General features: G+C 66.8%; 1 protein-coding gene across 1 annotated transcript; it reads left to right on the forward strand.

Moving 5' to 3' along the window:
* The first annotated feature begins 631 nt into the window (after positions 1-631).
* On the forward strand, positions 632-21,268 carry LOC133625382 (microtubule-actin cross-linking factor 1, isoforms 6/7-like). The gene is made up of 38 exons (XM_061995905.1): positions 632-1,162; positions 1,660-1,830; positions 2,016-2,182; positions 2,870-3,029; positions 3,186-3,270; positions 3,592-3,827; positions 4,072-4,191; positions 4,851-4,958; positions 5,056-5,274; positions 5,419-5,622; positions 5,710-5,941; positions 6,067-6,293; positions 6,617-6,739; positions 7,094-7,195; positions 7,511-7,612; positions 8,277-8,432; positions 8,969-9,124; positions 10,105-10,302; positions 10,378-10,506; positions 10,755-10,925; positions 11,031-11,186; positions 11,384-11,590; positions 11,894-12,013; positions 12,250-12,419; positions 13,057-13,216; positions 13,468-13,665; positions 15,129-15,254; positions 15,531-15,674; positions 16,890-17,078; positions 17,371-17,485; positions 17,553-17,719; positions 18,067-18,229; positions 18,413-18,567; positions 18,656-18,730; positions 19,018-19,135; positions 19,938-20,125; positions 20,207-20,327; positions 20,459-21,268. Exons 1-38 carry the CDS (start codon positions 632-634, stop codon positions 20,503-20,505), a joined length of 6,216 nt encoding a protein of 2,071 aa, XP_061851889.1. The 3' UTR covers positions 20,506-21,268.
* The last annotated feature ends 1,042 nt before the right edge of the window (positions 21,269-22,310 follow it).

Genomic DNA, 22,310 nt, shown 5'->3' on the forward strand with positions numbered 1-22,310 from the left:
CGGCGTGTGCGGGATGCGGGCGCGGGCAGTGCTGCGGCTGCAGCGGGCTGTGGCGGGGAGCGGCGTGGGAGGGTCCTGCCGGGTGTCACGGGGGATTTATGGCTGCGGCAGGGACAACGGGGTGGGGAGGCTGCCCGTCCTCCCTCCCTCCCTCCTGCCGTCCCCATCCTCCTCCCTTCTCTCGCTCCCGCCCGCCCCCCGGGTGGGTGCTCCCAGGCGATGGCCCCCGGCTGCCTTTGTCAGCCCCGGGACAGATGGCTCCTTTCTCCCGGCGGCGCCGGCCCCCGAGTTAATCTAACGGCACAAAGCGCTGCGGGTCGGAGCATCTGCCCGACCGGCGGCCGCCCCGACCCCCGCCTAGGCGCGTCTGATAACGAGAGCTGAGGGGTGGCGATGCCACCAATCCCTCCGGGTCCCCTCCCCTCGCATGGCCCTCGGTGACATCCAGTGCCTCATCCCTCCCTGTCCCCAGGGCTCTCAGCAGCGCTGTGCCCGGGGCGGGAGTGGGTCGGGACCCCGCAGACCCCGTGCCCGGCTGCCCTCAGCCCCGCGCTGGTGCCGGTAACGCGCGTCCTCGTGGCTCGTTTCAGGCCGGGATTTGAGGCGGGGGCCCGGTGCCCGTGCCCGTGCCATGGGGAACTCGGTGAGCCGGCCCAGCTGCCTGGGCGAGAAGAGCCGACGGTCGGAGGAGCTGCCGGCGCTGCGGGACGTGGGGCTGGACGCGGTGCAGCCGCCCGGCGGGAGCGTGGCCGAGGCCTGGCTGGGGCTGCCGGAGAAGCCGCCGCTGGAGAACGGCTGGAGCGCGGCGCCCGGTGCCGGCAGCCCCGTGCTGAAGCGCAGCCAGTCCGAGGTGGCCGTGCAGAACGGGAGCGTGGCCTGCGTGCCGCTGCCGGGGCCGGTGCAGGCCGTGGGCGCAGCCTGGACGCCCCCCCGGGCCGGCAGCCCCCGCGGCACCTGGTCCTGGAAACCCGTCACCACGCGGGAGGTGACGGAGGTGACGGAGGTGACCGAGACCATCGTGACGGAGATCGTGGAGGTGACCGAGTACCCGTCGGGAGAGAAGGGGGGAGAGCCCCTGGTCACCCGCACGGTCACGGTGCTGACGGAGCGCGCGGCGGAGCTGGCGGCCGGCGGCCGCTCCGGACACACGGACGCCACAGAGGTGACTGCCGGGCAGGGCCCCGGCCTGCGGAAGGTGCTGTGCCAGCCCCATGGCACGCAGCTGCCTCTGAGCCAGTCCTGGCCTCAGGACTCCCATCCCTGTGGCACCCCGGCTGTGCCCGTGCCCCGGCTGTTGGATGGACAGCACCGATGGCACTCCCTGTGCCGGAGGATGGGGCTCATCTCCTCCTCCTCTCTGGCTGCTGGGAGCTGTGTGTCTGGAGGGGGGCTGCACAGTACAGGCTGCACGGGGAGTGTGCAGTCCCTGCTCCAGGGACCCCCACGGGCAGACCCCGGTCCTTCAGCCCTGAGGAGAGCCCATCTCAGCACAGCCCTGCTGGGACGTGGCGAGCAGGAACGCTGGGGACAACTCAGGCTGGGCTGGGTGCCTCCATCCCTGGCATCGCCTCCCAGATAGGGCATGGTGGGGAAGGGGGACACCCCAGCCCCATGGCTGCCCCACAGCCGCCCAGGCGGCTCAGCCACCTCTCTCCTCAGGTGTCCCTGAGGGCTGTGCCAGCCCTGGAGGAGGCAGCGGGTGCAGAGCGAGGCCAGGACACGCTGGAGAGCCTGCTGGCCTGGGTGGCAGACATGGAGGAGCTGGTGAGCAACCAGAAGCCGCCCTCAGTGGAGGTGAAGGTGGCGAAGGCCCAGCTGGAGGAGCAGAAGGTCAGCAGGCACGGGCTGGCGCGTCCCACCCACGCCGCCCTCCCGCTGGGGATTAGGGGGCCACGGGCAGAGCAGCATCGCGGCACTGCTGACCCTCCACCCGCAGCACCAGGCTGTGCCGAGGCGGTGTGGGAGGGAGGGGAGGAGGGATCCCCGGCACAGCACTGTGTCTTGCTGCCTTGCAGCTCCTGAAACGGCTGCTGGAGGAGCGGAGGCCGCGCGTGGAGCTGGTCCTGCAGGACAGACCTGTGCCACCGGCTCACGGCTCCAGCATGGCCACAGCCGAGAGCAGCAACAGCCTCACTGGCCTCAGGGAGAAGTGGGACAAGCTGATGCAAGAGGCAGAAGCCAGGTAGGTCAGGGCTCAGGCGCTGGCAGCTACATCCCTGCCCTCACCGGCTCTCCCTGCAGCCACCTCTGTGCCGTGCCCGTGCTCCGGGCTGTCCTGTGCCCCACAGAACTGCTGCCTCCAACTGTGCATGTCACGGGGCTGGTCCCTGCAGAGCTGCTGCCTCCAGCCGTGCATGGCACAGGGCTGGTCCCTGCAGCCTCCCCCAGGGCTGTGCCTGGTGTGGCTGCCCTGGTGCCTCGCTGCTAGTGAGCTGGGGCTTGGTGTGCAGCGGTTCGGGTGGGCGAGGGCTCCACTTCAGGCTCTTGCTGTGTCTCCTTGCTCCTTCCCAGCTCTGCTCAGTGGGTCTCTGGTTCTGTGGCTGCTCTGGCATGAAGCTGTGGAGCACTAGGGCAAGAGCTGGTGGGTTGTGGGGCCGGGACTGGTGCAGCATGGCAGGGACTGCCTTGTCCTGCATCTCACTGTCTCCAGCACAGGGCACTGGCAGCCTGTCCTCAGTGTGCTCCTGGCACTGCTGGCCTTGCCTTACCTCTCACATCGGGGTGGGGAGCACAGGGCTGGGTAACCCTAAATGCAGAAATGGGCCACCCAGCCCTGGTGACAGGGGAGGGAGAGGAGGCTTCTCCAGCTGGGTCTTGCCCCTGCAACCCCAGGGCCCAGGGTCCCAGCTCACTCCAGGTCCTGGTGCAGGTACAGACAGCTGGAGCGGATCCTGCCGGCGGCACAGAGCTTCCAGGAGGCCGTGGACCCCTTCCAGGAGTGGCTTGGTGCCACGGAGCGGCAGCTGGCCCAGCTCTGGCACGCCAACGGCTGCGTCAGCCACGTGCAGGATGCCCATCGGCAAACCCAGGTTGGAGCTGGGTGGGATGTGGGGTGGGCTCGGGCAGCCCCGTGGCATGGGGCAGCTGCACAGGCAAGGGAGCCACGGGGAGGGCTGGGGTGGGGATGGGTGCTCTAGGGCTGGGGGGAGCCGTGGCGGTCGCTGCCATGGGACCCTCTCACCCAGGCCCTCTGCGAGGAGATTCGTGGCCATCTGGGAGAGCTGGAGAGTGCCCTGGAGAGCGGGCAGCGGGTCCTGGCCATGGTGACAGGCAAGTGGTGGCAGCTGGGTGTGGGAAGAGACTGAGTCTGTAGCACCGAGGGGACCTCATGGCACTTGGTGTTCTCAGGCTGCAGCTGGTGGCTGCAGGAGCATGGTGTTGCAGGATGGGGCACATGGGGTTCTGTTGGAGGGCGAGGGGCCAGGGGAGAGACCTTGTCCTGTGGGGATCAGGGGCTTGGGGGGCGATGCACTGGCAGCAGGGGGTGTGCTGAGGTTGACTTTTGCCTCAGATGGGGATGCGGGGCCAGGGCTGTCCCTCCCTGGGGACAGCAGCTGCTGCAGCGCTGATGCTGCTGTGGTGCTGCTGCAGGGGAGGAGGCGCAGCTGGCGCAGGAGAAGATGGAGTCGCTGAGGATGCGGTACCTCATCGTGGGCCAGAGCAGCGCCGACACCATGCACAGGCTGGGCCAGACGCTGGAGGCCTCGTCCCGCCTGGGCACGGCGCAGGAGGACCTGGCGCTTTGGCTGGGCCGCATGGAGAAGGAGCTGGGCTCCGGGGACAGCCACAGCCCTGAGCCCCCCGTCAGCACGAGCGACAGGGAGAAGGTGAGGGACACGGGGCTCTGGGCACCAGCACCCTCGGCCTCTTCACCTCTGCCTGCCGTGGGGGCACAGATGAAGCAGGTCGGGTGGGACGTGGCTGTGTGGGATGTGCCAGGTCATGGCACAGGGTCCTGGCCTGACCGGCGGCAGAGGCACCGGCCAAGGGGTCGTGTCGCGTCCCGAGGGGCCGCCCCGGTGCTTGTGCCCCTGGTGCCGGCCGGGCTGACAGCTCTGCTCCCCGCCACAGTTCCAGCAGATCCTGGACTCCCAGCTCAGCCGCCTGGCCGGGCTGGATGAGCGGCTGGAGGAGATCGGCCGCGTGCAGCTGGACGCCCAGGCCCTGCGCTCGCAGCTTGCTGACCAGAAGGTGGGTCTGGGGCTGCAGCTCCAGGGCTGTGCTCAGTGCTGGGCCCCTCACTCCCTGCCACAGGGACACTGAGGGGCTGCAGCTCCAGGGCTGTGCTCAGTGCTGGGCCCCTCACTCACTGCCACAGGGACACTGAGGGGCTGCAGCGGGGCCAGAGCCGGGCACTGAGCTGGGGAAGGGGCTGGAGCACAAGTGCTGTGAGGAGCAGCTGAGGGAATGGGGGTGTTGAGCCTGAAGAAGAGGAGCCTGAGGGCACACAGGAGCTCTCTGCAGCTCCCTCACAGGAGGCTGTAGCAAGAGAGGTCTCTGCTCCAGAATCATAAGTGACAGGACAAGAGGAAAGGTGCTCAGGGTGCCCCAGGGGAGGCTGAGAGTGGAACTGAGAATGAACTTTTTCCCTGAGAAAGCTGTCAGCCCCTGTGCCAGGCTGCCCAGGGAGCTGGGGGAGTGCCCAGCCCTGGAGGGATCCCAAAGCCGTGGGACTGAGGTGCTGAGGGCTGTGGGTCAAGGGTGGCCGTGGCACTGTGAGGGGTCAGGGCTGGACTCCAGCAGCTCAAAGGGCTTTTCCAACCCCACTGATTCTCTGGTTCTCTGATTCCATGTGTTGAGCTGCTGAGGGATACAAGACCCAGCCCCCACCACCTGCCTCTGTCTTCCAGCTGCTCTCTGCCGAGATCCTGCAGCACCGGGGACTGCTGGAGCGTCTGCTGCAGATATCGGACCCGCTGCTGCGCTCCTGCCCCGAGCCCCTGCGGCAGCTCCTCCAGGTGAGTGGCTGTGCCCACGTGTGCCACGTCCCAGCCGTGCCACATGTGCCCAGCACCGTGGCAGCAGGACGCATCGGTGAGCTCCCTGTGTCTGCAGCCCTCAGTGCAGCTGCTGCGGGAGCGCATGGAGCAGCTCTTCCTGCGCAGCGGAGCCTGTGCCGTGCAGCTGGAGCACGCCCAGTCCCTGCTTGCCCAGTTCTCCGAGGCCCACGAGGAGCTGTTGCCCTGGCTGGAGGAGACGCAGCTTGTCGGGGTGCAGCTCTCCCCCAATGCCATCAGCTACGAGGCCTTCAAGGAGCAGCAGGCGCTGCTGCAGGTGAGGGCCGGATGCCTGCAGCCGGGGTGCAGTGGGGTGAGGGCAGGGACGTCCTCAGCTGTCTGCCAGGAGCAGAGCTGGGGTGGCACCAGGACGTGCCGGGGACATGCCCATCCTGACCCCACGGCCTCTCCCCGGTCGCAGTGCCTGCGTGAGGCCATCGCTGAGCACCGGCCCCTGATGGGGAAGCTGCAGCGCGTGTCAGCGCAGCTGGTGGAGCTGAGCCCGGAGCAGGGAGCCCCATTCCAGCAGCGCTGGCGCGAGGCAGAGGAGCAGTACGGCCATGTCCGCGAGCGCGTGTGCCAGGCGGCCGCGCTGCTGGAGGACGCTCTGCCGCGCTACAGCCAGGTACAGGGCCAGCACCGGGTGCCCGTGTCCCCCTCCCTGTGCTTCCCCTCCGAGTGACCGGGCTGGTCCCCCCTGTGCCTTCCGCAGCTGACAGAGCGCATGGACCTGCTGCTGGAGTGCCTGGAGCGGCTGCAGAGCCGGCTGCAGAGCCAGCCCTCCCTGCGTGGCGACGCGGCGCACCTGCGCGAGCAGCTCCGCGACAACAGCCTGGCCCTGGGCGAGCTGGAGAAGCTGGGGGTGGCCCTGGAGAGCGTGCAGGCGCAGGGCAGCGAGCTGCTGGCCAGCATGCAGGCAGCAAACTCTGATGCTGCTGCCAGAGGTACTGGCACGGAGGAGCAGCCACAGCCCCACGGATGGGTGTGTGGGGGGCAGGTCCCTGTCCTGGGCCATGTCGGGGGTCAGGTCCCCCCGGCTGAGCCCCCACGTCTGTCCTGGGCCTTACAGGGATCCAGGAGCGCACGGCGCAGCTGCTGTCGCAGTGGGGCTGCCTGCGGGGCCGCTGCCAGGAGCAGGAGCGCTGGCTGCAGGAGCTGCTGGCACTGGCTGAGCGCTTCTGGCATGGGCTGTCGGAGCTGGCGCTGACCCTGAGCGACACCCAGCAGCTGGTGCTGGGGCTGGAGGAGGGCGGTGGGGAGCCCGAGGCTGTGCGCACACGACTGCGCACTATGCAGGTATGGCACAGGGAGGGGGCTGGGGGGCTGTGCACCATGCAGGTTCGGTGTGGGGAGTGGGCTGGGGGGCAACACCATGCAGGTTCGGTGTGTGGAGTGGGCTGGGGGGCTGTGCATCATGCAGGTTCGGTGTGTGGAGTGGGCTGGGGGGCTGTGCACCATGCAGGTTTGGTGTGGGGAGGGGGCTGGGGGGCTGTGCACCATGCAGGTTCAGTGTGTAGAGTGGGCTGGGGGGCTGTGCACCATGCAGGTTTGGTGTGGGGAGGGGGCTGGGGGGCAGCACTGTGCCATGGGCAGCCCTGAACCCCCACCCTGCCCTGCAGGCGCTGCGGGAGGAGATCGACTCGCTGCAGGGCGAGCTGGACACGCTGGGCAGCCTGGGCGTGGAGCTGATGTCCTCCTGCGGCGACCCCGACAAGCCCGACGTCACCAAGAGCCTGGATGATGTGAGTGGTGGTGGGTGCCAGCCCAGCAAGCCGGGACACGGGGCTGGGGTGAGCCCAGAGCTGGGGAAGGGATGGGTGTCCCAAGGGTGTCCCAGGGCTGGAGGGTGGCTGCTCTGGGCTGGTGTCCTGGCAGGAGGGACCGTGGCTCTGCCAAGCCTCATTGCGTGCCATCCCTGGCACCCCATGGCAGTGCTGGATGTCTCTGCACCCTATGCCAGTGCTCACTGACCCCCCTGTGCTGCTGGGGTCCCCTCACCCAACCCCTGTGTAGCCCTGTGGGGCCCTCACCCAATCCCTACGTGGCACTGCGGGCCCCCTGGCCCCGGTGCCGCTGACCCTCGCGCCCGGCCGCAGCTCTACTCCTCCTGGCACAGCCTGAACAAGGTGTGGACAGAGCGGTACTCCCGCCTCGAGGAGCAGCTCCAGGCCTCCGTCAGCTACCAGGAGACCATGCAGGTGGGTGCTGGGGGCCAGCTCGGGCAGACACCCTGCACAGAAGGCGCCTGCACCACCCTCCTGTCCCTGCTCAGGGCTGCCGTGGAGGTCCCTGGGCTAAGGCAGCCCCTTGCAGGGGATGGGCCGCTGAAACCACCTCCTGCCCTGGGTTCCAGCCCTTCTTGGGGACCACGGCAGGTCCCAGCCCTGCTGCTGGCTGTGGGGCTGCAGAGCGCAGGGGGAACGTGCCCACGGCCCCAGGGGCACTGTGGGGACAGGGGTGGGGACAAGAGCTGGGGTTGGACCCCCTTTCCCACGGCCCCGCTCTGTCCCCAGAGGCTGCTGGAGTGGCTGGATGCGGCTGAGCTGCGTGTGGCGGAGGAGTTCCTGGTCGGAGGGGACCCAGACATGCTGCAGCAGCAGCTGGCAGAGCTGAAGGTGGCCGCACAGTGGCAGGGGGCAGCGTCAGGGGCGAGACGGGTGCTGAGGGCAACAGTGGGATAGAAGCATTGCACATGGTGGTGCTGGTGTCTCTGTGGTCCATGTGGCAGTGCTGGTGTCTCTGTGACATGTGTGGTGGTGCCAGTATCCCTGTGATTTGTGTGATGGTGCTGGTGTCCCTGTGGCATGCGTGGCTGTCCTGATGTGCCTGTGGCACATGTGGCAGTGCTGGTGTCCCCATGGTACATGTGATGATGCTGGTATCCCTGTGGTACAAGTGAGGATGCTGGTGTCCGTGTGGCATATGTGGTGGTGCTGGTGTCCCTGTGGTACTTGTTCATGGTGGGTGCCAAGTGGCAAAGTCCTGCCTGGGGTGGCCAAATCCTGTCCCCCAAGGTGCCCGGAGTGGGCAGGCCTCCCTGGTGCCACAAGGAGGAGCTCTGGGCACAGATGCCTGTGCCAGTTTGTGCCATGCTGTGCCAAGCTGCGCCAAACCATACCGTGCATGCCAGGCCTAGTTTTGCTGTGCTGTACTGAATCAGACCAGTTGTGCCATCCCATGCTGTGCCCCTCCGTGCTATGCTGTGCCATGCCCCGTGACACAGCAGCCCCTGTACCTGCCTGTGGGACTGGGTGCCAGCCACTGCCCCCTGTCCTGCAGGAGTTCAAGAGGGAGCTCTACCAGTGCAAGGTGGAGGTGGAGAGCCTGCGGCACCAGGGCAGCCGTGGGGGCACAGGGCAGGGGGACCCCCCAGCCCCGCTCAGCGACTTCCGACAGCGCTGGGACCGTCTGGAGGAGGAGGTCGTGGGCCGGCAGGTACCACGGCTGATGGGGCAGGGGCATGGGCATGGCTGTGTGGGGGCTGGGGCACAGGGGCTTAGGGAGGGGGCAGCAGCACTGGGGCAGGTACCCTGGGGGCTGTGGGGGTGTATGGGGTGTTGAGGGACTGGTGCTGTGTACCTGGGGGGTGTGTGGGGTGCTGAGAGATGGGTGCTGAGTGCTGGGGGGGCTCTGGGTGTGTGGGACAGGGTGCCCAGTGCTGAGTGAGTGCATGGAGAGCTGAGTCTTGGGTGCAAGGAGTCTCTGTGGGTACTTGGTACATGGTGCTGGGTGGGTGCAGATGGTGCTGCGTGGGTGCGGGGTGCAGGGGGTCTCTGTGGGTGCAGGGGCTGCTGTGTGGGTACGGGGTGCAGGGGATCTCTGTGGGTGCAGGGGCTACTGTGTGGGTGCTGAGTGCATGGTGCTGGGTGGGGGCAGGTCCCTGCATGCCTGGGGGCCGTGTGAGCTTGGGGCAGGGGCTGTGGCAGCTGCTGCTCCTGCCAATCGGTCATTTCCTGGTTGCCCCATGGCAGCACCAGCTGGAGGCGGCACTGCTGGGCCTGGGGCAGTTCCAACACCAGCTGCAGGAGCTGCTGCAGTGGCTGCACCGCACGGCCGAGCAGCTGCAGGGCCCTGCGCTGCTACACCTTGACTTGCAGAGCTGCGAGATCGAGCTGGCCAAGCACAAGGTGAGGGCACAGCGGGGCAGGGGGCAGCTGCTCCCGTGGCCAGGCATCCCCAGGGCATGTCTGGGGGTGTGGGTACAGTGTGTCCCACAGCACGGGGGGGACCTGGCTGGGGTGTCCTGCTCGGGGGATGCTGCCTCGTGCCTTCCCCCATGGCAGTGGGGCCGGGGTGGGCTGGGCAGGCTGCGGCTTGGGGCGAGCAGCGTGAGAACGCGTCCCCTCCCGCGGTGACAGCGTGGAAGGAATGAGCTGTCTCCACTCCTGCTGGCACCACAGCCCAGCACTGCTTCCCCTTGCCCAGACATGCTCCTGCAGCTTCTGACGCAGGCAACAGCCTCCTCTGTGCCCCTTCCCAGCAAACTCCCTGCCACAAAGCAGCACGGTTGGTGCCTCACGCCTGCCTTGTGCCGTGCTGAGGACAAGAGCTGGGATGCTGTAGAGGCAGAGCCACAAAGACGGTTGTGGGAGTGGAACATGTGTGTGAGGAGGAAAAGCTGCAGGCCCTGAGGCTGTTCAGCCTGGAGAAGAGAAGCCTGAGCTCAGGGGCCCTTCTCAATGCTGCTCAGTCCCTACAGGGTGGGTGGACAGAGGCTGGGGCCAGTGGCAGGACAAGGGGCAGCGAGCACAGGCTGGCACGCAGGCAGTGCCCCTGGCCCAGGAGGAGCAAGTCCTTTGGTGCTGAGGGGAGAGAGCCCTGGCCCAGGCTGCCCAGGGAGGGTGTGGAGGCTCCTGCTCGGGGGGTTTCCAACCCCAGCTGGACATGTTGCTGTGCCCCCTGAGCCGGGGGAAGCTGCTGGAGCAGGGGCTGGGGCTGCAGCAGCCCTGCACAGCCACCACGCTGGGATCTGTGATCTGTGTTGGTTCTGTGCTGGCTCTGGAGCAGCTCCAGTGCCGTCCCTCCAGTGTGGTGCTCCCTGGACTGGCTGAGGGTGTGGAGTGTCCTCGGGTGCGTGCTGGCTGTGACCGTGGTGCCTCATCTCCAGGTGCTGAGGAACGATGTCATGTCCCACGCACGCACGGTGCAGTCGGTCAACGAGGCTGGGCAGGGCTTGCTGCTGTCCAGCCTTGGGGAGAGCGTGGAGGGGCTGCAGCGCAGCCTGCAGCAGCTCAACCAGCGCTGGGACCTGGTGCAGAGCGAGACCGAGAGCCGGCAGCTGGAGCTGGAAAACAACCTCAGCCAGGTAGGGGCCGTGGGGCTACCGGCCATGGGGCTGCTGGCCATGGGGCTGCACTGAGCCCGCTGGTGCACTCCCCAGGTGCAGGACATCACGCTGGAGATCACGGAGCTGCTGCAGTGGCTGGAGCAGGTGGAGCTGCAGCTCTTCTTCTCGCAGCCAGCATGGGGCCACCCAGACAGCACCAAAGAGAAGCTCACGGCGCATCTGGTGAGCGCTGGGGCCGTGCCATCCCCCACGCCTCAGGGCTATCCCTGAGGGGTGCCCAGCCCTGGGGGGGTACACGCATGCCCCAAACCTGCTGCTCTCTGTACCGGAGTGCAGGACCTTTCTCTACCTTCTCCCCAACCTTGCTGCGTAGAGCCCTCCCACCTCTCTCCCCCAGGATGGAGTGGGAGTCCTTCCCATCCCAGTCCCCATCCCTCTGCGGGGCAGTGACCTCAGGCTTCTCTCGGCAGGAGCTGTGCAAGGAGATGGAATCCAAGCAGGAGACGTACAGCGGCGTGAGGGAGCGGCTGCAGCGGCTGCTGTCGTCCTGCCGCGCTGGGCGGCCCTGCAGCACCGAGCACAGCCTCCGCATCCTGGAGCAGAAGTGGGAGAGTGTCCAGGCTGAGGCTCAGGAGAGGAAGGTGCGCGGGGCTGCCGTGTGCTGCCGGCCCGGGGAAGTGCTGGCCCTGCCCCAGCTGTGGGGGCTGTGGCTGCCTGTCCCCGTCAGCGTGTGCCCCTGCCCGCAGGAGCGCCTGGCTGAGGGGCTGACGGTCACCACCGAGTTCCACGGCACGATGCAGGAGCTGCTGCGCTGGGTGGCTCAGGCCGAGCAGCTCCTTGGCTCCCCTCCACCGCCCAGCTTTGTCCTGGACACCGTCAGTGCGCAGATCCAGGAGCACAAGGCAAGCGTGGGCTGAGTTGGGGCCGTGCTGGAGCTGTTGCTGCAGGGCTGGGGTCTGCCCGGGGGGTCCTGTGAGGCGGCAGCAGCAGCAGTGGTGGGGAGGTCTCTGTGCAGTGGCAGAGCAGGTTGGCTCAGTGTCGGCTGCGTCGGAGGCTGCTGGGGTCACCCACATGTGACAGCTGCCTCGCTCTGCCACAGGCCCTGCTGAAGGAGGCGAATGCCCACGAGGAGAAGCTCAGCGGACTGGAGACCGTCGCCTCTCGCCTGAAGGATTTCAGCGGGAAGCAGGACGGTGCCGTCATCCAGAACCTGGTGCTGACGGCCCGGGAGAGGCTGGGCAAGGTGCTGCAGCGGGCGGCGGAGCGAGGGGCCGCGCTGGAGGAGGCTCGCAAGCGCACCAAGCAGGTACAGCCACAGGCACGGCACGGGGACACGGGCCCTGCCGGGAGCTCTGCCGGGGCACGGGCCATGGGGTGTGGGGCAGGGTCTTGTGGTTTGTGCTACAGTGGCACATGGGCCTCGCAGCTCGGTTTTATGGCACCTGTGGCTTGCTGACCAAGGCCATGCAGCTCTCTTGCAGGGCTGCTGTGCCTCATGTCCCAGGGCTGTGCAGCTCCCTTGCATGGTTGCTGTGGCTCATGTCCCAGGTTGCCTCAGCTCCTGCTGTGTTCACGATCCCCCTCCATGCACCCCTTTCCTCTGTTTCAGTTCAACGAGTCCCGGCGGCTGCTCCTGGACTGGATGGACGAGGTGGAGGAGAGCCTGGAGGTGCCCCAGGATGCTGCCATGAGCCAGGAGGAGATCAAGTGCCAGCTGGCTGAGCACAAGGTGGGGGCTGCCCTGCTGCCCAGGCTGCAGGGGCAGTGGGGAGCAGCACTGGGGGGCCAGGGGACAACAGCCACAGCGGTCAGACGCCTTTCCAGGGCCATCTCTGCTGAGTGGGGAGCCTTGGGGTGAGGGGGGCAAAGCTGAGGGGCACGGGCACCCCTAGCTGTGCCCCACAGAGGGAGGCAGCCACCTACCCTGTCCTGGGGTCGTGGGTGGCTCAGCTCCTCTGCCCACAGGCATTCCAGAAGGTGCTGCGCTCGAAGCGGCCGGTGTACGAGGCGACGCTGCGCAGCGGGCGTGCACTGCGGGAGAGAGCCCGGCTCCCCGAGGACCTGCAGCCGCTGGAGGAGCTGCTGGGGGAGCTGAAGGAGCGCTGGGATGCGCTCTGTAGCCGAGCCGTGGAGAGGTGAGGCAAACGGGGTGGCACGGGGTGGGATGGGATCACAGAATCATAGAGTCAGGGAATGGTGGGGTGTGCAGGGACCCCCAGAGCTGCTGCAGCCCCAGCCCCTGCTCCAGCAGCTTCCCCTGGCTCAGGGGGCACAGCAACGTGTCCAGCTGGGGTTGGAAACCTCCCGAGCAGGAGTCTCCACACCCTCCCTGGGCAGCCTGGGCCAGGGCTCCCTCCCCTCAGCACCAAAGGACTTGCTCCTCCTGGGCCATGGGCACTACCTGTGTGCCAGCCTGTGCCTGATACACCTTGTCCTGCCACTGGCCCCCACACAACAAACATTGGCCTCAGCCTCTTGCTGCTTGCTCTTTAAGTACTTATAAGAGTTGATGAGGTCACCCCTGAGCCTATGATGAGGATAAGATGGGACACCTGTCCTCTGCTTGCCATGCAGGTCCTAGGTGGGGGCAGGGCATTGTCCTTCCTCCCTGGGCATCCCACTCCCCAGTTCAGGTCTCCCTGCCCCTGGGGTGCAGCCAGGATCCATCCACAGCATAGGCTGAGGGATGCCTGGACTCTGTGGGACAGATGTTTCTACGCCTCAGGCCTGAGCCCTGGGCACTGCTGGCATTGCCTGTGCCCTTCCATGCAGGCAGCACAAGCTGGAGGAGAACCTGCTCTTCTCGGGCAAGTTCACGGATGCTCTGCAGGCCCTGATGGACTGGCTGTACCGGGCTGAGCCACAGCTCAGCGAGGATGTTCCCATCGGTGGGGACCGGGACCTGGTCAGCGACCTCATGGACAAGCACAAGGTGGGTGTCCCCAGCTGCCAGGGTTCTGCAGCAGAGCTGCCCACTCTGTGTCCGGGGGCAGGACAGGGCTGTGCCCACCAGAAGAGCAGCCCCCGCTGTCCCAGAGCTGTGTGGCTGCTCCTCAGGGCAGCGCTGGGGCTCCCTTGCACCCCACCACTGCGAGGGGGCCCTGGGTGTGTGGGTAAGGGGGTGAAGCAGGGTGATGAGCCCCCTCCACACACACACACACATCACCCACCCTCCCTGCCCAGATGTTCCAGAAGGAGCTGGGCAAGCGAGCCAGCTGCATCAAGATGCTGAAGCGCTCGGTGCGGGACCTGACGCGCGGCAGCAGCAGCGTGGACTCGCAGTGGCTGCAGAAGCAGATGGAGGAGCTGAGCAGCCGCTGGGACCTGGTCTGCAAACTGTCTGTCTGCAAGCAGGCCCGGCTGGAGGCTGCACTGCGGCAGGTGAGGGCTGCAGGGCTGCAGCTGGCCCAGGGCAGCCCAGAGATGGGGGCTGCAGCTGGCGCAGGGGAAGGATCTGCGGATGTGCAGGCTGCCCGTGCTCTGCCTGCAGCTGTTGCAGGTGCTGCATGAGGTGTCTGTGCTCTGTGTGTGACTGTTGCAGGTGCTGCATCTGGTGTCTGCTCCATGTGTGGCTGTTGCAGGTGCTGAATGGGGTGCCTGTGCTCTGTGTGTGGCTGTTGCAGGTGCTGAATGGGATGCCTGTGCTCCATGTGTGGCTGTTGCAGGTGCTGAATGGGGTGCCTGTGCTCTGTGTGTGGCTGTTGCAGGTGCTGAATGGGATGCCTGTGCTCCATGTGTGGCTGTTGCAGGTGCTGAATGGGGTGCCTGTGCTGTGTGTGGCTGTTGCAGGTGCTGAGTGGGGTGCCTGTGCTCTGTGTGTGGCTGTTGCAGGTGCTGAGGGGGGTGCCTGTGCTCTGTGTGTGGCTGTTGCAGGTGCTGAGGGGGATGCCTGTGCTCCGTGTGTGGCTGTTGCAGGTGCTGAATGGGATGCCTGTGCTCCGTGTGTGGCTGTTGCAGGTGCTGAATGGGGTGCCTGTGCTCTGTGTGTGGCTGTTGCAGGTGCTGAGTGGGGTGCCTGTGCTCTGTGTGTGGCTGTTGCAGGTGCTGAGGGGGGTGCCTGTGCTCTGTGTGTGGCTGTTGCAGGTGCCAAGGCAGTGGGTTGGCCGTGTGTTGCTGCATGGGGCTGTTGCAAGTTGCTGTGGCTGGTGCCAGGCTGTGGGCTGTAGGTGCCTATTGTAGGTGCCTGGAGGAGGCTGAGAGGAGACTTGGTGACTCTTTGTAACTCCCTGACAGGAGCTTCTGGGTGGGGAGGGGGTCGGTCTCTGCTGCCCAGTAATGAATGATAGTCCAAGAAGAAAGGGGCTCGAGTTGCCCCAGGGGAGGCTGAGGCTGGAGCTGAGGCAGAACTGTTTCCCTGAGAGGGGTGTGAGCCCCTGTGCCAGGCTGCCCAGGGAGCTGGGGGAGTGCCCAGCCCTGGAGGGATCCCAGAGCCGTGGTGCTGAGGGCTCAGTGGTGGCCGTGGCAGGGTGAGGGCTCAGGGCTGGAGTGCAGCAGCTCAAAGGGCTTTTCCAACCCCAGTAAGTCTGTGATTAGATGTGCCCAGGGCAGGAGGGTGCCCTGCTTGGTGGGGAGGTGCCAATGGGGAACAGGGATAATTTGTGTCCCAAGTGCCAAGCTGGGGTGAGGAGCATCTTCTGTGCTGCTGTGGGATTTGAGCTGTGTTGGCAGCAGCTCTCTCTCGAGGCCCTGGAGCTGCACAGCAACTTGCCTGCAGCCGGGTGCGTGTCTGGCCCTGGGCAGGAGCAGCAGCTGCAGGACTCGGTGTCTGCTGGGCACACAGGGCTGGGACCTGGGGCTGTGGCTGCAGAATGTGTGCTGAGCAGGTCCCTGGCTGTCTGTGGCAGGCAGAGGAATTTCACACCCTGGTGCATTCCTTCCTGGCTCGCCTCTCTGAGTCAGAGAAAGCCCTCAAGTACGGTGTCTTCCCCGAGGAGGAGCTGGCTGTGCAGGAGTGCCAGAACCAGCTGCAGGTCAGTGCCAGCCCCTGCCCCCAGCGTGGCTCCAGCCTTGCCCGGGATGTCCTGCTGCAGGGGGCAGCCAGACCCTAGCAGGCCATGGGGTCACTACGCTGAGAGGTGGGATGGTGGGTCTCATCTCACCAGGACACAGGGTTTGGGGCCTCAGGCACCCTGAGGGATGGAGAGTCAGGCTCCCAAGCACTCTGTACTTGCTCTGCCCCATGGTCTTTCCCAGTGGGGTGCAGGGTGCTGAGATTCCGCAGTCCCAGGGTCCGTTGCTCTCCCCAGGAGCTGATGAAGTCCCTGCAGTGCCAGCAACTGGAGCTGGAGTGCATCACCTCGCTGGGGGAGGAGATCCTCTCCACCTGCCACCCCGACTCTGTCATCACCATCAAGTCCTGGGTCACAGTCACCAAGAGCCGCTTCCAGGAGGTGAGCTGGCTATTCCCCCTCCTCCGTCCCTCCCCAGCTGGGGAGTGGGTTTGCACATGGACCAGCACCACCCCACGCCCCCTACTGCCAGTGCCTCTTTGGGAGAGCTGGGGATGCTCAGACACAGACAGTCTTGATGCTGCCAGTGACCAGCCAGCCCTGACTCAGCTCCTCTTGCACAGACTCGCTGCCCTCTGTGAGCCTCTGCCAGCCCTGGCCGCGCCCTTGCTCCCACCCCTGCTCCCCTATCCTGGGACCACACCAGGTGTCACCTGGAGCCTCTGCAGCCTCCTGGCTGGTGGTGGCTCGTACTTGTGTGATGGCAGATGCTATGCAGCCCAGGCAAGGAGTCGCTGGGGCACAGCATCCCGGGGAGCCCCATCCCTGGCCCCCATCCCATGGCACCGTGGGTTTGCAGGCGGCAGCACTCCTGCTCCTGGCTCTGCCTGAACGGGTCTGACGGGTTCAGCCAATCCCTCACCCTCCTCTGCACAAAGTCCTTAGCGAGCAGAGATCTCCCACATCTGGTCTGGATCTGCTCTGGGGTCCCTCAGGGCTGCCCCAGAGAGCGAGGCTGCAGCTCAGGGGCAGCTGCATGTCTGCAGCAGCACAGACAGCGGTCAGGGCCCATTGGGCTGCTGCCTGCAGGGTCAGACCTGGGGCCGGTGCTCAAAGTGCCAGCGGCAGCACCCAGGAGCTGCAGAGGCCCCTCAGCATGTGAGGATCCCTCCCCAGCTGCCCAGTGGGGACACAACCCTGCCGCATGTAGACTCATGCCCTGGGTAGACTCATTCCCCCAAAACACTGGCCCTGTGGTGCTAGGTGGGAACACAGACACTGGGGTCTGCATCATGGGAGCCTCCCTGTGCCCCCCCAGCCTCCCTCTGCTCTCCTAGCCTTCCTGTGCCCCCACAGTTGCCCTATGCCCCCACCAGCCTCCCCATGCCCTTGCAGCTTCCTGTGCTCCCACCAGCCCCCCTGTGCCCTGTGCAGCCCCCTTATGCCCCTGCAGCTTCCCATGCCCTGCATAGCTCCCCCCGTCCCCACCAGCCTCCCCGTGCCCCTGCAGCTCCCCATGTCCAGTGCAGCCTCTGTCTGCCCCCATCAGCCCCCCTCATGCCCCTGCAGCTCCCCCTGCCCCCACCAGCCTCCCCATGCCCTTGCAGCCCCCCTGTGCCCTGCAGCCTGTGTGGAGCTGCTCTGGCTGTGCTGCAGGTGCAGAGCTGGGCACAGCAGCAGGGTGAGCGTCTGCGGGTGCAGCGTGCCAGCCTGGCAGCCGAGCGTGAGGAGATGGCCCAGCTGGTGGACTGGATCACGGCTGCCGAGGAGGCACTGAGCCTGCGGGACCAGGAGCCGCTGCCGGAGGAGGCCGAGCAGCTGGAGGAGCTCAGTGCCCAGCACATGGTAAGGGGCCCCACATCAGTCCCCCCTCACCAGGGGCTGCTGTTCCTCCACCCCACCGAGGGCTTTGGGGTGCCCCAGGCTGTGGTTGCAGCCTATGTGTGTGGCAGGGATGCAGCAACACCTGCACACTGCACGGAGCCTGGCAGGTCTGCAGTGAGCCCTGATGCTGCAGGAGGGTCCTGGAGACGGGGCAGCAGGGCTGGTGTGCAGGTGGGCACTCTCCTGGCTGCAGCATGCTCTGGGGACATGCCGGTGTGGCTGGTGGGTGCTCAGCACCAGTGCTCTGCCCCAGGTGTTCATGGAGGAGCTGAACCGCAAGCAACCCGATGTGGAGAAGGTCACCAAGAGCTGCAAGCAGAAGCTGGCCACGGAGCTGGGCCCCCCCGCTGCCCGCCGTCTGGCCACACGTAAGCGCCCCCCTCGCCCCCCGCGCCCCGAGACCCCCGTCTGTCCCCTCACGGCATGTCCCCGCAGGTCGCCGCAGCACGGGGAAGGTGCAGGGTGCAACAGGGGTGCCACTCGGGGGGCTGGAGCCCCAGACACCCCTCATGGCTCAGCTCCTGCACCGCTGGCAGCAGCTCTGGCTCCTGGCCCTGGACCGGCAGTACCGGCTGGAGACGGCCCTGCAGCGCCTGCGGGAGGTAGGGCAGCACCAGCCCTGCGCCGGGCGCTGCTGGGGATGGTCCCGGGGGGTGGCACGGAGCCGGTAGCGCCCAGGAGCCTTCCCAGGCCCCGTCCCTGCAGCCAGGAGCCTGCTGCATCCCCATGGGCCAGCGCAGCCACACACCCATAGCCAAGAGCTGTTGGAGCTCCCCCAGCAACCCAGAGTGAAGGTCCTTGGCAGAGGCCCCTTTGCCGGCCCTGGTGGGCTCAGGGCTGTGGCAGGAGGGCTGCAGGGGTGGGCTGGGGCATGGGGTGCAGCCTGGTCACCCCAATGGGGTAAGGGGTCGCGCCAGCCACTGACTCCCTCCCGCCTGTGCCCCTGGAGCTGGAGGAGTTCGCTCACTTCGACTTCGGGGTCTGGAGGAAGCGCTACATGCAGTGGATCGGCCAGATGAAGTCTCGCGTCCTGGATGTTTTCCGAGGCATCGACAGGGACCAGGACGGGCGCATCAGCCAGCGGGAGTTCATCGAGAGTGTCCTCTCCTCCAGTGAGCTCCCCTGGGCTGGGACCCACAGGGCTTCCCCCCACCCTGAGAGCACGAGGATGGGCGCTGTGGGGGGGAGATGGGGCCCTGCCAGCAGGGATGGGGCTATGGGCTCTGCCCCACCATGGAGAGGGACCCCGTGGCGTGGGGGCTGTGGTGAGTGTGAGGGTCCCCTTCCCTCTCCAGAGTTCCCCACCAACGTCTTGGAGATGAACGCAGTCGCCAGCATCTTCGACATGAACGGCGACGGCTTCATCGACTACTACGAGTTTGTCAGTGCTCTACACCCCAACCGGGACCCGCTGCGCCGCACCGCCGACGCCGACCAGATCCAGGACGAGGTGCAGCCAGGGCTGGTGGAGGTGGCAGGGTGGTGGTGGTGGTTGGGGGGTCTGGCTGCGGGGCTGAGCCCAACGTGCCATCCCCCAGGTGAACAGGCAAGTGGCCCAGTGCAACTGTGCCAAGCGCTTCCAGGTGGAGCAGATCAGCGCCAACCGGTACCGGGTGAGTGCCGCTGCCCCTGCGCCACGGCCAGCAGCCCCCAGCCCAGCCTGGAGCACCAGGCTGCTCGTGTGCAGCCCCCCCTTGCCGTGGCTCTGCCCCAGAGCCTGTGCAGCTGTAGTAGAGGCCACGTCCCCACGTGCCGTGGGACCCCCCCGGGCACTGCAGGCTGCAGCACGGCAGGGAGGGCGATGCTGGCAGGCACAGAGGGGACCTGATGTGCAGGTCTGGGCTCTGGTACCTCCAGCCGTGACGAGCCCCCCTGGCCCTGACGTCCCTCTGCCCCGCAGTTCGGGGAGTCGCAGCAGCTGCGGATGGTGCGGATCCTGCGCAGCACCCTCATGGTGCGGGTCGGCGGCGGCTGGATCGCACTCGATGAGTTCCTGGTGAAGAACGACCCCTGCAGAGGTGAATGCAGGTGTCTGGGTGGGGTGGTGTCTCTATGCATGGGGTTGGTGTCCCTGTGCATGCGGTGGTGTCCCTGTATCCAGGGTACTGCCTGCAGAGCCACATGGGTCAGGGATGGCCACGTGGGGGACAGCCCTCCAGCCTCCCCAGAGCCTTGCAGCACCCGGCCTGGGGCTGTGGGACCCTCATGCCAGCCCCTCATCACCTCTGTTGTCTTCAGTCTGTTCTCCCAACTTCAGCCTCTTGTCCAAAGTAATGAATGACAGCAGAAGAGGAAACAAGGCTCAGGCTGCCCCAGGGCAGGTTGAGGTTGGAGCTGAGGTAGAACTGTTTCCCTGAGAGGGGTGTCAGCCCCTGTACCAGGCCGCCCAGGGAGCTGGGGCAGTGCCCAGCCCTGGAGAGATCCCAGAGCCGTGGGGCTGAGCTGCTGAGGGCTCAGTGGTGGCCGTGGCACTGTGAGGGGTCAGGACTGGACTCAAGCAGCTCAAAGGGCTTTTCCAACCCCAATGATTCTGTGAATCTTTGCTTTGGAGGGCAAAAGTGAAGTTTTGGTGGAGTTTTGAGGGAAGAAGTTTTGGTGGTGAACTCCCTGAAGGAGTTTGTAACAAGGGGGAGGTTGGTCTTGTCTTCCCAGTACCCAGTGACAGGACAAGAGGAAACAGCCTCCAGTTGCCCCAGGGGAGGCTGAGGTTGGAGCTGAGGGATGTTGGGCGCTGGCCCAGGCTGCCCAGCCTGAGGTCAGTGGTTGGACTTGATGCCCTCAAAGCTTCTTTTCCAACCAAACTCTCTGATTTTGCCCCAGTGAAGGGAAGGACCAACCTGAAGATCAACGAGAAGTACCTGTCCCCAGACGCCTTCGGGGCTGCTGCAGCCAAGTGTGCGGGGAACCAGTCGGCCCCCTCCTCCAAAGTGCTGTCCCCCAGCCGCTCCAACTCCAGCCTCAGCCTCTACAGCAGCGCCTCGGCCCCCAGCAGCCCCCTGGCCAGGAAGGTAAGGGCTGTGCAGCCCCCCCTGCAGTCCTGATCCCCCCTGCAGCCCAAACAGCACGGTGCTGACCCGGTGCCTCCCCAGTCGGTGCTGCGGAGGACGCGCTCCGGTGACCGGTGTCCGCGCTCCCGGGGGTCCCTGCTGCCCGATGGCGCTGAGCTGCAGTTCACCGCGGCCGAGGAGAGCGTGGCTGCGGCACCCCCAGGTGAGGGCCAGCCCCCATGGGGGTCCCCTGCCTGCCCTGGGCAGAATTGGGGGGCTGGAGGAGCCCAGGGATCTGGAAGGTGCTGTGGGGTGCAGGAGGGTCCCCGCTCTAGCCCTTCTGTGCGCTTGCAGAGCCCCCCGAAGAGTCCCCCCCGGAGCGCCGCAGCCCGTGCCGCTGAGCCCCGGCTGGCCGCCCTGCGCCCAGCACCCTCGGCCGGCCCCACTCAGGACTCCCCTCCCTGGCAGCCACCGGGACCCAGCTGCAGGATGGCGAAGCCGCGGCCGGACCCAGCATTTGGCCTCGTGCTGGCGCTGCAGGCGCCCACCGAAGGGCTGAGCCATCTGTCCATCACCGACCCCGGCCTCGGTGTGTGCAAACACCCCCCACACCCAAACTGTCCCCAGCAAGGGCTGGCACGGCCCCCTGTCCCACTGGGCTTGCAGCCCTGACACCCCACTCCAAGCGCCCAGCGCAGCTCTGTGCCGTGGGCTCAGCCAGGACCGCGGCAGCCCCGGCACCCAGGGCAGGACCCTCCCTCCTTCCCAGGCTTCCGCGGCCAGGGCCACTGCCGCTGCCCCCGGGCCTTTGGCATTTCTGGTGGGGGGCTCTCCCCAACCCCCCCTCATGCCACGGGGGCTGTGGGAGGTGTCCTGACTCGGTAGGCGGGCACCAGGGCCAACGCCGGCTGCAGACCCCCGTTTCTGGTGCTAACCCCCACCCCTTGGGCTGTCGCTGTGTGAGCACGAGGCCCGGCTGCAGCTGCCCCCCGTCCCGGTGGGGCTGGGGCTGCTGCTGGGGGGGAGTCCCTGCTGCCCACGGCCCGTCCCGCTGCAGCCCCCGCGGGCGGCGGGACCCCTGCCCTGCTGACGCATGCTCACGTCACCCCGCTAACCGGACAGCAGTAGAGCTGAATGTAACCCTGGCCAGGCACGGCCCCGCCAGCCACAATAAAGAGTAGGATTGTTTTTTATGAGCACCCAGGGCTCGCTGTGCCCTGTCAGTCGGCTGCTCTGTCAGTCAACTGCCCTGTCAGTCGGTCTGTTTGTCAGCCTGTCTGTCTGTCTCTCGCCCCACTGCCAGGCCCAGGTGAGGTAGGGGGATGCGGCAGTGCCAGAGCCGGTGCAGAGGTGGCACGCAGCAGCCCTGGCACGCAGCAGCCCGACACTGCTGGGTGTGCCTCGGGCTGGGTGCCACCAGCAGAGCCGCCCGGCGCCACAGCCGTGGCTGGCGAGCCCGGGGCGGTGCCGAGGGTGCCAGTGGGCACCGCGCCGCTGTTGCCTCCTTTCCGAGGAAGCCGTTGCTGGCATTCCTGTGCCCCCTGCCAGGAGCTCACACCCAGGGTGGGCAGCACGGGGTGAGGCACCAGCCCCGAGGGTGAGCTGCCCTCTGCCTCCCTGCAGCCGTGAGCAGAGGGAATGGGGGGGTCTGTGTGGTCCCCTGCAGCAGCACGTCATGGCAGGACAGCGGGGATGGGGCTTGGCTGCAGCTCGGTGGGATGGGGCAGCTGGAGATACGTCTGCGCTGCAAGGCACAAGGACAACTCTGCACAGGGACTGTCCTCCTGTGTCACAGCGCACTGCCCTTGGGGAAGCCCAAGATCCCCACACTGGGGCTGCTGCCGTCCTCCCCTGAGCCCTGCACTGGGCTGGGGCCTTCTCTGGCCTCTCTCCTCTCCATCCTGAGGGCTGCTCTATGTGCCTTCCTGGATTTCAGCCCCCTTCCTGCACTATTATCCCCTAAAACTGTCACCACTCTCATTGTTTCTGAACAAACAGTAGTGCATGGGGCAGCAGCCCAAGGAGCCAGGTCTGGAAGTGTGCCAGAGCTGGTGCTGGAGCACATCCTCAGCCATGCACAGAGCCCCGCAAATGCCCCACGTGTGGGTCAGGACCCCCAGGAGCAGGGCCCAGCCCCCCCCCACCATCTGCCAGCACGGCCTGGGAGGGTGGGTGCAGCGCTGCCGGCGCAGGCTGCGGCCGCTGA

The sequence above is a fragment of the Colius striatus genome, chromosome 4 (assembly GCF_028858725.1).
Source record: "Colius striatus isolate bColStr4 chromosome 4, bColStr4.1.hap1, whole genome shotgun sequence".
Classification (NCBI taxonomy): domain Eukaryota; kingdom Metazoa; phylum Chordata; class Aves; order Coliiformes; family Coliidae; genus Colius; species Colius striatus.

Bases quoted from the DNA above. Each gene is read 5' to 3' on its own strand.
- LOC133625382 (XM_061995905.1), top strand. From the start codon at position 632: ATGGGGAACTCGGTGAGCCGGCCCAGCTGCCTGGGCGAGAAGAGCCGA. The intron at 5,942-6,066 runs GTACTGGCACGG...TGGGCCTTACAG, and splicing joins CTCTGATGCTGCTGCCAGAG to GGATCCAGGAGCGCACGGCG. The intron at 15,675-16,889 runs GTGAGCTGGCTA...GCTGTGCTGCAG, and splicing joins CCAAGAGCCGCTTCCAGGAG to GTGCAGAGCTGGGCACAGCA.